This window comes from Acinonyx jubatus, chromosome D1 (assembly GCF_027475565.1).
Source record: "Acinonyx jubatus isolate Ajub_Pintada_27869175 chromosome D1, VMU_Ajub_asm_v1.0, whole genome shotgun sequence".
NCBI lineage: Eukaryota > Metazoa > Chordata > Mammalia > Carnivora > Felidae > Acinonyx > Acinonyx jubatus.
Genome location: NC_069390.1, coordinates 45,380,870 through 45,397,945, shown reverse-complemented (window position 1 = coordinate 45,397,945; position 17,076 = coordinate 45,380,870). Strand labels below are relative to the sequence as shown.

Sequence of the window (17,076 nt, the reverse complement as noted above, 5' to 3'; positions counted from 1 at the left end):
GAGGAGTTGAGCCATAGGAAGGCTCTGTGATCTGACCAAGTTCCTTTTGAGTCCAGGGAACTGTGGCCAACTAGAATAAACATCCTGAAGCACAACTCTTAATATTTTTGTTTCCCTTTATAGTTCTTTCTCTTCCTCAAAAAAACTCCATGATGTTCCAAGATAGTTTCTGATTGGCTGCTTATTTAACTTAATTAAGTCATATGTGTGCTTTGTATATAAGCCAAATTGAACCAGACTCAGCCTATAAAGAAAAGCAGTGGTCCTCTGTCCCATGTCTCCCCACCTCCTGGTCCTTCTTCTTAGGGACAGGCACTTATAAAGCCTTTCAGCTATTTCTTTGTATATTATTGCCATATTCCCAAATAACATGATCATACTGTATATCTCAATCCATCAATTTTGGACATTTTTGGTTGACTTCTCGCTATGGAAGACCACACTTAGCTCTCTAAATAAATGTAGCACTTTTTTCCTGCCCATCCCCTAGTGTGGTTACATCACAATTTTTGGTTTAGTTAACACTCAGCATTTGTATCACAAGCCTGTAAATTTTACATACAGCGTGGTTAATGTGTGATGTGTTAGAACCATTTTCTTGATTGTAAACATTTTTTCCTGGGATTTGTCATTGCCTCTTTTTTTTTTTTTTTTTTTAATTCGGTTTTTACATGCCCATACAAGTTCATCCTCAACGTTTCTAACAGAGTTCTCATACTCTTCTCCAGATGGTCACATAAGTCAGGGGATCTTTCAAGTCCATTGTCCCCTTGGTGGCACCCCTCCGGCTCTCCATCCACCCTGGACCAGCTGCCGTCCAGGTCAGGGGCCCAGCTGCTAGCCTGTGCATTCTCTTACCTCTCTTCTGGATTAGGGCCCCATCTCCCTCTTGTGATTTATTCCCTCATTTTGTGAAAACATCCTCCGGCAGCTAGCTGGAATAGTTGGAGCCAGGGCTAATTTTCTGAAACCTTTACAAATCTGAGTGTGTTCAACTCTCACTCAGATGTGATGGATAACTTGTTTCTCATCATGGTTTCCAACTTAGACTTGTGAACCCTTATTCACATCCCGTGAGTTCCACCTCTGTTCTCCTTGCTCATGAGTAACACTGTATGGTTAGTGCTGGAGAATAGTCATTCCTATCAAAAGAGCAGGTGAATGCTGATTTAAGTCATGTGATATACGGGAGAGGAAATGTTGACTGTCTTTATTCCCAACCCGCTCTATGGGAATCATTGAGAACATTTATTTACATGGGTAAATATATGATTCTGACTGTGGAGGCAATAGACTAGCTCCATACGGTGACTCTATAGGGTCTGTGAAGAAAAGGGTTTTGTGCTATTAGCTCATGGATTCCCTGTGTCTAGCATAGTGCCTGGCATAGAATGGGCCATAGGAGTGCTGGTTTGTTCCACTGAAATCCACAAAAGAAATATGCAGAATGAGCACCTTTTCTGTAGTTGTCATTGAAATGTTGATAATCCACACATCCACTGACCACCGCAGGAGACTTTTTTTTAATCATTGAACAAACCAACGCTAACCTCCTTTTTTGGTATCGAGGCAATCTAGTCTTAGGCTTTAGTGTCCATGACTTACTGACATTCACCGTTTCTGCTTATACATTGCCCCCAACACTTACGATTTTTAGTTGCTGCTACTGGTGTTGTTTTTGCCAATATTTGTTTCCTGCCCTATACAATAGAATTGCCCTTTATTGGTGCCGTGTGTCACCTTTAGCTTTGGGGAAACCACCATTGCTGAAAAGAAAATGGGATTTGTATGGGAAGGAGGAAGGGAAATCAGGTATTCACCCTGGCCTTCTTCCCTTATAAGGAGAACTGGCAGGATGGGAAGTAGTTAGAACCTTACCAAATGGTTTTTAGAGTTTTGATTGCATCAAAACTTGAACCCAGACGTATCCAGTAGATCTCTTCCTTTCAGTCTTCTGGATTTGGGGGCGGAGGGATTCCTAACCTACCCAGGTTGAATTAAGGGGAGAGGGAAGGCTGTTTGTCTCACTGCTGTGGTCTCCAGGATACCTTCTTTAGTCCTTTGTATTCTTAGAAACAAAGTCACCTCTTGGCAGGAATCAAGCCACCCAGATGCCAGCAGTCAGGGTTTGGTTTCACGTCACCAGCTTTGGAGAGGCAGTGCCAGGTTTCCTTTGGCGAAGACAGCCTGCCCTTCTCCGTTCATTTCAGCCACTCGGGCACAAAGGTAACTTCCTCAAAATAGAAACCTTAGAAGAAGAGTCTGTCTGATGCATCTGCGAATCATTATGTTTATCCTGAATTCTAATTTAACTTCTTAGAATTTTGCAAACACGAGTCAGCTTTTTTCTCTTCTCTTTTCTCAAATCAACCATCAGAAAACGTAGATGTGAGTGAGTGAGAAGGGTCTAGACATTTTCTTCTGGGAGGCGGTGTGGTTGACGTTTGCGGCAAATGCTCAGGCTGTGGCATTGACAGGTCCAAGTTTTATTCTTAACTCTGGGACTATTCCCGGAAGTGTGACCTCAGGCAAGTCTGTTCATCTCTGAACTTCCATTTCCTTGTGTGTAATGACCTTAATAAAATGCCCCTGCAGTGTCATTGTGAGGCTGGGATTACCTGAGGTCACATATATAGAAAGCACGTTGCCCGGAGCAGTGAATGGATACAACTCTTTTCCGTCCGTCAGGCACAGGAGAGGCCTACACCCCGGGAAGCTCATTATGAGTGGGCCACAATCGAGAATTTGAACGGTCACATGGCTTCGCAACTTGCTCCCAGCTCTTGGCTTACCTGTGCTTATTTTTTCTTTGCTGGGCAAAGGGGTAGCGAAAGCAGGAAAGTTCTTTTGCCTCTCCCCCCAGGATGGAGTCACCTCACATGATAGTAAACGACAACAGTAGGAATCTCAGCAGCTACAGTCGGTCCAGTACCTCTTACGTGGTAGGCCCTATGCTGAGGGCCCTCTCTGCATGATCACCTTTCATCTTCAGACCCGTGGTGCAGTACACATGGTGTGTCCTCGTTGACCATGTGAGCAAGCTGGGATTTCAGGTTCTCATCTGGCTCCGGGGTTTTTTTGTTCAGCCATATCTTCATGGCCCCCGTGAAAGTGTGGTAAATTTTGCCCCCCGTTCACCTTCCTGTCCTCTTGACGTGCAGAGGTCCTGGGTTCCAGCAGGACGCTGCAGGGACCCTAGCCGTCGTGAGCCAAAAAGACTGCAAGTCCCAGCTCCTCACCTACATCCCAGCTCTGGCTGCCTGTGGGTGGCTGCCAGGGAGGAAGAGCTGGGAGTGCGGTGTTCTGCAGAGAGACTCGGATTCTATCTGCAGGTGTCCCCATAGCTCTGCTTGTGGTGCATCCTTGCCCAGAAACTCACGGCCTGCAGGGGGCACACGAAATGACAGAAACGGTGCCGCCTGGACAGGGCCGGGGAGGGCTGGGAGCTTGCTACCAGCAGAGGTTATTAAGAAGGGTTGGGTGGATGGACACGCACTCGGCCAGTCACCTGGGTAATGAAAGAACACCTTTTGCCCTCAGCTCTCAGAATGGCGGGGAAGTAGAGAAAAGATGATGTGACAGCATTTGGGAACATTTACAGAAAGGTCAGAGACACTCCGCCGTGTGGATCTCAGCTCCCTAACCTGGCAATGGCTTTGACTTTGTTTTTAAAATTCTCTTCCGGTACAGACACAGTCTGTCCTTGCATAGTGGTCCCCAGCCCCCAGTCTCACCTGAAACCTACCAGGTAGCTGGGCAGAGGCTGGGTCCGTGACAGAGCTGGGCAGGTGCCCCCTTTTTCATTTCCCCTGATGCTTTTTAGGGATTTTGAAGCTTTGGTAAAGATCCCATTCTGATGTAGAACAGAAGAGGGGCGTAGTCTTCTCCCAGAAGATGCTGGGCCCTGGCCGCCATCTCCTTATCTCCAGCACTGTGAACAACTGCCATCGGATGGGGTGTCGAGCCTCCTGCCCTCTGGTCCTGTGGCCAGAGGTCCATGGTCTGTGTAGCAAGTTATGGATTTAAACCAGCATTTCTTCAGGATGTATTTCTAGGGTTTTGTGACCACGCAAGTTTAGGAAACTTTGGGTTACACTGTTAAAAACTGTTTTTTAATCATGCTAATACCTACTGTGAATCTCAAAGAAGGGGTTTTTTTAAAACAGTAGCCAGTAATACTAGCTAGCATATATCGTTTACTGTTCATTGAGTCTGTGAGCCTACTAAGCTCTTTCTACGCAGTTTCTCATTTAAACTCCATAGCATCCCTGGGAGGTAGAGGCCAGCACCTTCCCCATTTTAAAGACCGGGGAGGCACTTGTCTTAGCTGGTTTGCCCTGGGCACAAAGCTTTGTACTCAAGCAGGCTGAGTCCAGACCCCATGCTCTTAACCAGGATATGATACTCTTCTGGTAGGCGACCTTGACCAAGCCTTCTTGTATTTGGGACTCCTCATTCCCAATGGGATCAGTACCCCGAAGCACTCTAGTTGGAGAAACGTCCGTTTAAACTTAAAAGGTAAACAGGGGCTGCTCGGCGAGCAGGGGCATAGAATTTCTTGTATGAGTCCTGTTGGGTTCCGCTCTCCCCGCAGCCCCAACCCCCCCCCCCCCCCCCCGCCCCAGACGTGTTTGTGTCACGTTATGTTGGTGTCAAGCGTCTTTTCTGCAGGAGAGGCAGGCACAGAGGACCTGGAGTAGGAAGTGAAGCCAGTGGTTCTCAAACCTGGCTGCATATTGCAACTCATGTAATGACCACTAAAAATTGCTGATGGCTGGCCTCGTTTTCTGGGATTTCCAGTGAGTCCGGATGGGCTAACCAGGCACTGGTGAGGTTTAAATGTTCTTTGAGAACCACTGGTTTGGACAACTCCTTTGTGGTCCAGTGACCATGTCTTCTACCAAAGCAAGGAGAAGAAAGGGTCTCTTTTCTAAGTTAAATGACTTAACAGGGTTTTGGTTGGTTGGTTGGTTGGTTCGTGACTGAGTGACCTGTGTTTTCAGATTACTGGCCCCTTATAGCCTTGTACCATGAATCCTCTCCATGGCCTGTACTCCTCACCCTAACTTTGCACTGACAAACATGTACTGACCGGCCCCTCTGCAGAAGCTTTAGACTGGTTACTGAGGAGAAGGGTGGGAAAGAGGCTCGGCACTCTTACTCCCGTTGGAGGAAGTAGGTGGGTACCGCTGCCCAGAGCACTGCATCCGTGCTGTTGCCAGGGGAGCTGGGGCAAGAAGTGCATTCTGGGCGATGCTGTTAGCTGACCACACACACATACTTTTTGTTGGGCTTAATTGCAAATATTGGGCTCCAAAGGGTGTTGCTGTCATTCTCAGTTGAATCAGATGAAACTGGGTGAGAGGATAATTTCTTGGTTCGGTAGTTAAAATAACTTCAGCTGTTATTTACTGCTATGTCTCCAGAAAGCCCTTTTTAGGGAAAACATATGCCCTTGTCAATGAAAGACAATGATTGTTTTAACCCTGAGCTATAGTGGCTTTTCTTAACGTCTTCATCTTTTCAAAGGCACAGACCCTAGGCTATTCAAGGCGTAATTCCAGGATTTCGAGACTATTGCTCTTTTTTTCCAGTTCAAGATGGATGTGCCCCAGGTTGATCAAAGGGTTTGTAATGGGAATGTTTCTGTTGGTTTCTTACAGTACAACAAACACCTCTTCGTGCACATTGGGCATGCCAACCATTCTTACAGTGACCCATTGCTCGAATCAGTGGACATTCGTCAGATTTATGACAAATTTCCTGAAAAGAAAGGTGGCTTAAAGGAACTGTTTGGAAAAGGCCCCCAAAATGCCTTCTTCCTCGTAAAATTCTGGGTGAGTAAGACATTGCTGTGGTCGCGGTGGATTTTGTCTGAATGGTCGCATCCTGTGTGTGAGCGCGGAGCCTGTGCGCGTGCATCCGCAGGAGCGCCTGGGGGGCCATCCCCGTGCTGACCTTGTGATACATCCTTGGGTACAGATGCACCTGGGCAGCATCTGATATCCCTGCCCGAGAAAAAGAGAGATGGAAGGCCTCTTTGGGCTTCAGGGCTCACTCGTGCCATGGCCGTCCTCACAGACGGCTGGAGTCGCGATAGAGGACATGGGGCACGACGAGACCCTTTCTGTTTCTTCTCACTCCATTAAGCAAATCGACCTATAAATTCCACTGGAGCACAGGACCTGAGGCAAAATGGGGCCGGGATGGAGATAAAGTTTCACGCTTCAAGATTTTAGAAGTGTCGGAGAGCCTGCAAAGTGGGTTTTCCCCGTAGGTCCCTCATTTGTGCTTTAAAACACCGAGGGCAGATCCCCCCAGCTGCTGGGGCTCGCTCTGAGAGAGGTTTTCTGTTCTTTTCTCCACTAGTCAGGCTCGAGCCAAGAGACTGCTAACAGGTCACAGGCATGAGTACAATGTGTGTATATTGGAGGCAGCGAGACACCAGAGGGCCTGTTAGCAGTGAGTATTTATAAGTCACCCGTCTTTACAAAAATAAAATCACTTCAAACGTTTGCACTCCTTAGCATGGCATTAAAGGCCCTAAGTGAGCTGGTTCCAGGGGGGTTCTTTGCTCTCCATCCTGTGCCCAGCAGTTCTGTGTGTCTGATGGATTTTTTTCCTTTTCTTCTCTCCCGTGGGGCCAGCTCCTCCTTCCTTTGAGATGGTGGCTCCTTTATTCTAGCACCTTCCTCACTTAGGCAGACCATTGATTTTCCTTTTACTCCCAGCGTATTTTGCAGTTAATCAGTTCCCATGCTGGGTCATAATTACTTGGATGTGTGTCCCACTCCCCTCTGGACCCAGGCTACCTCCGGGGCACCTCACTCATAATAGGGCTGCCGTTTATTGAATACCCGCTGTGGGCTAGGAGCCGTGCTAACGCTTTACACTCATTTTATCCAGTCCTCACAGTGTTAAGTGGGATTTGCCTCCTATCCAGCTAAGAAAACAGAGACTCAGAGATTACAAAGGACAGGCTACTTGTAGAGTGGGGGGCCGGGTCTTGTAATGAGATAAGTTTGGCTGTTGTGCCTCTGCCTGATTTCCTGGCTGCTTCATACCCTGTGAGGCATACCCAGCCGGTCAGGGGCAGGGCGCCGGGAGGCAGGGGGGGCGGGGGAGTTCTGTCCATCGAGGACTCTCCAGTTCTCCAATACCACACAAACGCCTTACACAAAAAAGCCCAACAAATGGGGAAACGAATGAATAAATCAGGGGAAAATGTAGGTTTTAAATGTCTTGGAGGAGAATTTACATATTAAATTTAGTTTGTTTAGTTTCTTCTATCTGTCCGTGGCAGCTAGATTTCATTTTTCATTCTTCTGTATTAAATTTGGATTGTTGTGGAAAAAGCCTTCTACTTATATTAATGTTCTTGGGACAAGTAATACATATGGGTAACCTGAATAAGGAAAAATCCCTTTCAGATTGGGGGCTGCCACTAGAGATTTGAATGGTCACTGGGGGTCAGTTATTATATGGTAACATAGCAGTTTTCAAAGCATGGCTTAGAGTCCCCTGGAGGGTTCATCCGTATACTTTCAATGGGCTGAGAAGGCCAAAGCTATTGTCATTATGACACTGGGACATTGTTTGGCTTGTGCACACTGCTGATATGCACTCTGAAGGTTCAAAAGAAGTAGGGTAAGGGGTGCCTGGGTGGCTCTATTGGTTAAGAATCTGACTTCAGGTCGTGACCTTGCGGTTTGTGAGTTCGGGCCCCACGTTGGGCTCTGTGCTGACAGCTCAGGGCCTGCGGCCTGCTTCAGATTCTGTGCCTCTCCCTCTCTCTGCCCCTCTCCCACTCGTACTCTGTCTCTCTCTCTCAAAAATACATAAAACATTTAAAAAATTAAAGAAAAAGAAAGTAGGGCAAAACTGCTGAAGCTTTAGCTTAATTGGGCTGGTACTCACGTACGGTTTCAAGAAAAAGAGAACTAGTCACACCAAGAATGTCCTTTATGAATTGTATTACATCTTGAACCCAGAGTACACATGGCAAATGAATGCAGGGAGCCTGCCTGCTACATCAAGGAGAACGGCTGACAATATTTATTCCCAAAGAGAAAATCCTAGCTTTCTAGAAAAAATAAGGGTTTTGGAGAACTCATATCCACCTCCGTGAACTTGACAGCTTTCCAATACTTAAAAGACTTGTCTGGTGAGATCCACAGCCAAATCAACAAAAGTGACTTTTTGGTATTGTGTAAGATAAACCAGTGGATTTTAATGTAACCGCGTATGAGAAGTTCACGGGTATGGTTTCAGGTTCCACACTGCAGCTGCGTTTTAAGAAGCTGTCGCTTGTTAAGTTTTGGTATGGTATGAAATAAAAATGACCACAAGTATCAGAAGAGCCTATTGAAGTACTCTTCCCTTTTCTAGTTCCCTATTCATGTTAGTCTGGATTTTCTCCATGTACTTCAACAAAAGCAACACATCGTGACAAGTTGAATGTAGAAGCATGTTTGGGAGTCTAGGAGTTTACATGAAGACACACGTCAAATACATTTGCAAAGTATGAGACAGTACTACTCTTCCAATTTTTGTCTTTGTTTTTTAAAATATGGGTATGTCCAATTAAAAGAAAAAAGATGTAATGAGTTTATTTTTTAAGTAGGTAACAAACAGGGGTGCCTGGGTGGCTCAGTCGGTTAAGTCCGACTTCAGCTCAGGTCATGATCTCACGGTTCATGGGTTCGAGCCCCGCATCGGGCTCTGTGCTGACAGCTCGGCGCCTGGAGCCTGCTTCGGATTCCATGTCTCCCTGTCTCTCTCTCTGCCCCTCCCTCACTCACGCTCTGTCTGTCTCTCTCTCGCTCAAAAATAAACATTAAAAAAAATTTTTTTAAATAGGTAATAAATCTTTTTAAGATGTTCTCAGTTTAAATTTACAATACAGAAAATACAGATAGATATAACCGACAGAAACAAAAGCCCCTTGAGGTCCTCAATAAGTTTTAAGAGCAGAAGGGGGTCCCTGAGATCAAAAAGTTTTTGAGAGCCACTATTGTGAAGGGTATAAAAAGAGGCCATTCTACTCAAGTTGATTATAATTAATCAGAAATTGTAGGATCCGATGAAAGGAAACCGTTTTCATTACTTTCACATTAAACAGTATTGGTTTTTAAGGTTAATAAGATTTCTTATAATTAGCATGTTATTTGGATATAAAATGGAATGGAAAGTGCTTAAAAAGTTATTCTTGTTTTTGCTTTCAAAGCAAAAACTTGGGATGATTTTAATAAACGCTTTCAGTGCTGGGCCCCTTTGGTCATGAATCCCCAAGGAATGAAGTCTAGATTGTAGCGTGTGATTGCTGGTAGGAAGTGTCCAGTTTAGAAACAGTCGCTCTGGGATTAGATACTAGTTTATTAAATTAACACATGCAAGATTAAAATTAAGCACTCCTATGAATGTGGGAGGAGAGTTCACTCCTTGAGTACAATTGTGAGCACCACTTAACCTTTATAAAGACATTCAGTCACAACCACATTAAAATAAATGAGGAGGGGCGCCTGGGTGGCTCAGTCGGTTGGGCGGCCGACTTCGGCTCAGGTCATGATCTCACGGTCCGTGAGTTCGAGCCCCACGTTGGGCTCTGTGCTGACAGCTCAGAGCCTGGAGCCTGTTTCAGATTCTGTGTCTCCCTCTCTCTGACCCTCCCCCGTTCATGCTCTGTCTCAAAAATAAATAAATGTTAAAAAAAATTTTTTTTAAATAAATAAATAAATGAATAAATAAATGAATGAATGAATGAGGAAAGGCCATTTGAATTAGGTTTACAATTTGCTGCAATTTGAAGTTGCACTGGCTTCCTCCGATGCCTCAATAAGAATGAATTATACTTAGAATATCTATCCTTGGATAGCTGATGTTTCTAGCAGGTGTTCCTGAAGCCGGTTTAACACTCCCTTTGAAATATTTTTTGTATCTGCAATTTGCTTAGCAGATTTTCTTATCTTTATGTGAATTCAGTAAATTTCAGCAGAGATCCTGTACCCGATCTCCTTTATTCTCCTCCCTTTTTCCTCCTTCTCAAAGTGCCTGAAGTCTCTAGGGTGTCAAAGTTAGGCTGACTCTCCATTTGCCCCTGCGATTGCTCCTGAAGCTGTTTTCGGAATGTCGGGCCGGCCACCTGCAGCCTGGACTCAGTCGGGCTAGGCAAGGTCAGGAGTTTGCCGTGGAGGAAATACTGAGCGCTACCCTCCTAGTGCCTGTACTTGGAGGCCCGAGCTGTGGGCACCTCCACCCTTGGCCAGCTGACACTTGAAGGTGAATGGCATGGTGGTGTGCCAAGCAGCAGTCTCTCCACTGTTCGGAGGGTGGAAGACCCTGACTGGCACCCCAGGACTCAGGTCCCCAAACATAAATGACTGGCAGAGGCAAGGGTGCCCATGTGGGTGCCCCTCTACCCTGTTGGCTCTATAACCCCTCATGCCTTAATGGGGTGGGGCACCAAGGGCCCGTGTGGATGGCTGTATATCTGGTGAGATCTTTTTTTTTTCTTTTAAGAGCCTTATTGAGGCATAATTTACAAACCATAAAATCTACACCTTAGAAATCGGTGATTTTTAGAAAAATGTACAGAGTTACATAACCTTCACTCCACTACAATTTGAGCCTATTTGTATCAGTCCAGCAAGATCCCCCGTGCCTGTTTGCAGCCGTTCCCTGTTCCCGCTCCCAGCCCCAGACAGATACTGATCTACTTTCCGTCTGTACAGATTTGAACCCTTCAGTGTGCAGCCGTTTGCACCTCGCTTCTTTCCCCCACAGTGTTTTGAGGTGCAGCTATGTTATGGCGCGCCTCTAGGTAGCCTCTTTCTATTGCCCGGTACTAGCCCATCGTGTGGACATACTGCGTTTTTGCTTATCCGTTCACCAGTTGATAGACTTGCGGACTGTTGACCCTTTAGGCTTTTCTCCAACAATGCCGGTATGAAGTCTTTGTGTACAAGTCTTTGTGTGGATGTGACGGTTGCGTGTTCACCATCTTTCTTGGCATTTTTCCATAGCAGTGGAATTGCGAGGTCACATGGTAACTTCATGTCTAACTTAAGAAACTGCCCCAGATGTTTTCTTAAGTGGTTTCGATTATTTTCCCTTCCCCCCAGGTGAGATGTTAAGGGTCACTCGCCACCTCCTTCAGCCATTATGGCGGCCAGTATCAGGGTAGGGAGAGATGACCTTGAACGCTGTAGATGGATGAGGGGCTGGCTAGGGGGATCAGCAAGACACAGGGCACACGTGAGGTCCATCCAGGTGAGTTCAGGAGCATTCAGGAATCTTGAGGTGCTTTGCAGCTGGGCCTTCACTTGTATGCGAGGCGTAGGTGGCGGACAGATTAGGAAAGACAAGGAATCGGGCTTGATCGTGTCAGCAAAAGGAAGCAGTCAGTGCTTTTAACCATTTTCAAGCCAAGAGAGTATTCGGATTCTTTTTACTCAGTGTTACAGCGACTTTATTTGCATTTTGCCTTCTCTGTTTTTATTCTTTATCTTTTTCTTTTCATGACCCTCTCCTTATTTCCTTTCTCTTCCTTCCTGCCTCCTTTTCATTCACTCTTGTGCATTTTAATTCTTTTCCATATTTAATTACAAAGAGAAGAAGAGGCTTCTGCAGGAAGGGGCGGGAAGGGGCTTCTCACTTTTTCAGCAGTTGAGTGTGACTTAATGAGTTCCTTTTTTGAGCCAGGACTATGCCAGATAAGCATGTCCTTGATATTATTTAATCCTTGTGAGGCCCGTGTGATTATTCCTACTTTACTTTACACATAAAGAAATTGAGTCAGGGAGAGGCAGAACGACTTCTGCAAAGTCTTACAGCTAATCAGTGTGGGATTGGCCAAACTCTGAATCCACACTCTTTCCGTGAAATCTCTGTGTGGCCTCTGCAGGGGGCACAGCTCTGTCCCTAGCCCCTCTCCTGGCCCGATTTCGCTGGAAGCGGGTGACGGTAACCGACGGGAAGCAGCGTGGTTTCTGGCTGAAGTCAGCCCTGTCATCACGGGATGCCCTGGTGCACGTTACGTGGGGGCAGCCGTGAGCAGACGCTGCTACCAGGAAGTTCAGGTCGGACCTCGAGTCTTCTTAGAAAAACTGATACCTCACTGTTAGCGGCCTTTGGGGTGGGGTTAGGGGAGCAGCAGCTTCGTGTTTACATTATGATTCCAAAGGCAATATCGTAACATTCTAGACAGTCTTGGAAATACATAATTTTTCATTCATTCCTAAGTGCACCATGAATATAAGACATGTTTATGTAGCTTGAATCGGGGAATACATTAAATTAAATCTGGTATCCGGCTTTTCTCCCTTACCAGACACCCTGACAAGTGGCCATATGCCATTATATCCCTCATTACCTTTTTGTTTTTTTAGTTTATTTATTTATTTGCAGAGAGAGCGCTCACGAGAGTGGGAGAGAAGGAGAGAGAATCCCAGGCAGGCTCCACGCTGTCACCGTGGATCCTGATGTTGGGCTTGAACTCACGAACTGTGAGATCATGACATGAGCCAAAATCAGAGTCAAACCCTTAACCGACTGAGCCATCCTGGCGCCCCCCTAATTATCATTTTTAATGACTACATGATATCCGATTTGCTGGTTAAATAAGAATTTAATTATCCTTATTTTATTAAATATTGATAATATTACTGTGTGTGTGTGTGTGTGTGTGTGTGTGTGTGTGTGTGTGTGTAAATAACCAAGGTGCTGTTTTCTAAGGCAACTGAGCGCTGAGTAGAACAGGCATCTGCATCCAGCGTGCATGGACATAATTTAAAACGAAACAACTTTCAACTGTCACTTTGCTTTTTGAATTCCTCTTCACCTACAGTTATTTTTTCTTTCTACTCAAAGACCTTAATCCTTCCTCATTCTCTAGAGCAACTTTTTTTAATGTTTATTTATTTTGAGAGCAAAAGAGAGTGCACACGAGCTGGGGAGGGCCAGAGAAAGAGGGAGACAGAGCATCCCAAGCAGGCTCCGTGTGTCAGACCTGAGCCCAAATCAAGAGTCAGACACTTAACCAACTGAGCCACCCAGGTGCCCCCTCTATCGAAACTATCAACGAGGTTAAACATACTGTTTCACTCAACTCTGAGACCTATACTTGTTCCCATCTTAGCAGTTCTAGAAGTGGGATGCTGCTTAGAGCGGACACCATCAGTGCCTTCCTGCCCCTCCAGAGCTGTGGTTGTCCTCACCTGCCCTTTGTGACCTGAGCCAACGTGAGAGGCATCTCACCAGCCCCCCGTCGCCTTAGTTAAGTCTTTTGTACTAATAGCGCTTTGGACGACTAGTGCACGTCTTAGCTTAAACTTGAATCCCTACTGAAAACGTCTCGGAAAAATTACAGTTAGATGCAGGACTGAAGTTATGATCGAGGAGTGTGGAACCAGACTGGTGAGGCAACCCTTGCACTGGCAGAAAACCAGACATTTTTTCCCCTTATAAAACAGTGATGGATTAGGTGCTGTGGAGGCCCTAAGAACAGAAGAGCCCCATCCGCAAATGGACCATTTCCGCACCGAGATTACGCAGATGGGTTGCCAGTGATACAGCAGACAAGGCAGCTAATTTCAGATAAATGCCAACTGTCTTGGAATTCACCATCGGATTCCCAAAGCTAGACAAGGTGTGGGTGTGATTTCGTCGTGAGTCCCAAAAGACAGAAATCCAAAGTATCACTTGCAGCTGACTTTCAAAAGAAGTTCCTTTTCAGCCACATGTGGTTTCCTGAAGGAAGTAAACAGAATTATGGGTTTAACCAAATAAGAAACACAGCAAAGCTAATATTTTTTGAAGGGCCTCCGAATTCTACTCTCTGTCCTAACAGGGTGTTCAAGTGTGAAGCTTGGGGACTCTGGTTCAAAGAAAGCCACATGTTACCAACACGTTACTGATAACCTTGCAGCCTAAAACTATTTAGAAGAATAATTAGTATGATGAAGACTTAGTCTTAAACTTTGCTTGAAATAATAAGTAATATGAAAATGAAATTTTACGGACATGTACCCTGTTGTTAAAGAAAAATTTTATACACGTTTATATAACGTTTCTTTTTTCTCTCAAATTATCAAATTAGTGGTATTTTAGAAACCAAGGTATATGATGCTACCCTGTGGTTATGCGTAATATTTTGCTTTTTAAAATTCTTGGAATTATGATCGTTCAGTCGAAACAATTAACAATAAATAAATATATCTATAGTCGTTCAACTTTCTTAACCTATTTTTCTGGGGGAGGAAAAAGGCTAGTTTTACTAACCAGAGCAGATGTGAGAAGGCTTTACAAAACAGAAAGAGAAAGTGAGTTATCTGGAAAGAGGGCAGCTGTTAGAAGATGCTTTTATCTTGGTAAGAACGGAATCACATTTGTTGGACAAAATGACAGCCACTATAAATAAAACCACAGGGCTTTATGTAAGAGGAGAAACCGGGTGCACACGGAAGCTGCCCGAATGGCCCCCTGCGGAGTTTCAGCCTGTGTCTAATTGGATTCCGCCTGATTTTGGATTGGAATTGTAGACTGGAGTCTATCATTTGGAACCAAACCCACCCGTTCCTGTTCGTGGAAAAGGAAGTTAGCAAAATGGAACGATTTGCTCCGCACATGTTTCAAACTGCTATCAGTAAAGAAAGGGTCTTTCAGTTCAACAAGCCTTCCATGTCTCCGTACTTCGGTCTCATCTCAAAATAGCATCAAGTCCCGAAATTACGAGAGCACTGTCAAGTGGTGGCATGATGTAAGTGGAGGGAAGATTAGCAAGCAAAACCACAGTGTTCGGAGGTATTTATGAGGCTAATACATAATAAATACCCTGGGCCGACTGTGGTTATGTGATCATCTTCACCAGTGGCCTGTTTTTTATAAAAAAACATTGCTTGGGGTGTCTGGGTGACTTAGTTAAGCATCCGATTCTTGATTTTGGCCTAGGTCGTGATCTCACGGTTCATGAGATCGAACCCTGAGTCCGTGTCTGACAGCACAGAGCCTGCTTGAGATTCTCTCCTCCGCTCCCTCCCCCCCCACCGCCCCGCACACCCACTCGCTCTCGCTCGCTCTCTCTCTCGTGCTCTCTCTCTCAAAAATAAATAAATAAACTTTAAAAAAAAAACATCTCTTATCCACAAGTTCTGGTAGTGCGTGTGCAGGGCTAGGCGAGTGAATAAACTTGCACACGCATCCAGTTTGGTTTGATTTCATAAGAGAAATGTCTGGAGCTTGCTGGCATTTTCTGCTTTGACTGCTGTCTCTTGCTGCTTCCTTCCTGTTTTCCCGGCCCTGCATCCTAAACTTCTTTGAAGGCCTCCCCCCACCGATCAGGGATCCCATCTGTAGCTTTTGTTTACCCGGCGGTGTGGTGTATATAGCAGATTTTTTAAGTGTTTTAAAAAAATTTGTTGGCTGAAGAGTTCTTTCACTCAGCACACGTAGAAAAATTGCTATACGTCAGGTGCTGTAATACACCTGCCAGTTAGCCAGCTCAGATGTCGTGTACTGATAGAGTAAGCATCTGATAGTTTATGGAGTGATGCTTCTAGAGGCATTTACCAGAGTAGGGGAGGACACCTTGAGAGAGCCCCCACAGAAGCTTTTTTCCGAGCTATCTCTGGAGTTCTGTTAGGTTCTTATAGAAATGGTTTCTTGTTTTGCATTAGTGACAGACATGTACGTCACTAGTGAGTCATTCAGTCAACTCTCAGTGCACTCTACTTTGATCCTAGAGAGCTGGGAAAACAGACTTGATAAGAGGCCGACCTTGGTGTCAGGTCTGGGACGGCAGACACATAGGCAGGTAAGTGACAGCACCATGGGATAGGAGCTGTGATGGAAATGTGGAAGCACAGAATGCCTGAGAACATTCCGGAAAGCCTCACAGACACATGGCATTTGAGCCGAATCTTGAAAGAATTTGGTCAGCGGAAGGGGAGTGGGAAGGAGTTCCAGGAAGTGGACGCTTGTTCAGAGACCGGAAATCTTACTAGGAGGTGTTGGCTGCTGAGTCTTCCAGAACTTGGAGAACGGTGAGGGCTGGGTTGGAAACAGTGATCTCTGTGGCCATCACTTTCTATTTAAAAGACTTTCTGGATCCCCCTGAAAACAAGGCCACACAGGACAGCCTAGAAAATGGAAGACGCTCATTCTGCTTTTTCCTCAATCCCTTACTTAGCCTCAGCCACAGTATGGATACTTTTTTTTTTTTTTTTTTTAACTTGAATGCTTACGCACATCTTGGCGGGATGTAAATTGGAGTTCCCTTAAGCCCTTGGGAGACCCCATCTGACAGCTGTTCCTCTAATGCTTTCTGTCCTGGGTCATTTGGCTCAGTGGTTGCTAACAAAGCCCAGGTCAGGGGTCCATCTTTTCTTGCGCTGGGCTCTTTAACTCTGCTCCCTGCCATGGTTCCAGGCTGAGATGCTAAGCCACTGTCCCCCATGAGCCACTGCTAAGCAGAGGTCTGGGGAAGCAAACACGTGATGTCTCTGCCCTTCCCAGTATTTGCCCCGTTGTTGGTGGCACAATTGGCTTGTCTGTAACTTTGCCTCAAGAGAAGCCTGAGAAGGAGAGAACTAAGGTGGCACGATCCGGGTGGTTCTTGTTGCCAGACCCAGTTTTGCAAGAATAAGTGGATTATCTGGACATAGTCATCCGGACATCTTGGTCGGTTGTCTAAATACACGTAGGCCCTTGGTGATATATGACATCCTTTCTCACAGGTGGCGACCCAGAGCACATCCTACCCACCCACCGCATTTGTATTTACTTTGTACATTGCAAAAACAATATAAGCTTATTATAAATAGTCTAAGGAAATCAATAGACTGGAGAAGAAAACGTGAGATTTCCCCCCACCCCCACAGCCATGTATCCTCCTGGACTTTTCACACACATTTACAAACATTATCCATCATTCGATTGTACTAAAAAAGAATTATGCTCCATGTATGATTTGGGGGCTTTGTTTTTTTCTTAAAATATCCTGAGCAGAAAACGTCTTTGAGGGTAAGTCCCAATCTTTGTTCTTTTTGTTAACATGACTTGTTAGTAGAGTTGCCAGATTTT

The 17,076-nt window shown here is 45.4% G+C and overlaps 1 protein-coding gene across 11 annotated transcripts in view; it reads left to right on the top strand.

Annotated features, from left to right (window-relative positions):
• The window catches only part of TEAD1 (TEA domain transcription factor 1), a 267,954-nt gene that overhangs the window by 221,964 nt on the left and 28,914 nt on the right, over window positions 1-17,076 (top strand). For 10 of the 11 annotated variants that reach the window (XM_027073108.2, XM_027073114.2, XM_027073113.2 and 7 more), the window contains one exon: window positions 5,664-5,837. The exons of the other annotated variant lie outside the window; for it this stretch is intronic. In XM_027073108.2, coding sequence (XP_026928909.1) covers window positions 5,664-5,837 — 174 coding nt within the window. The remainder of the gene's footprint in view (window positions 1-5,663; window positions 5,838-17,076) is intronic. 11 annotated transcript variants of the gene reach the window in all.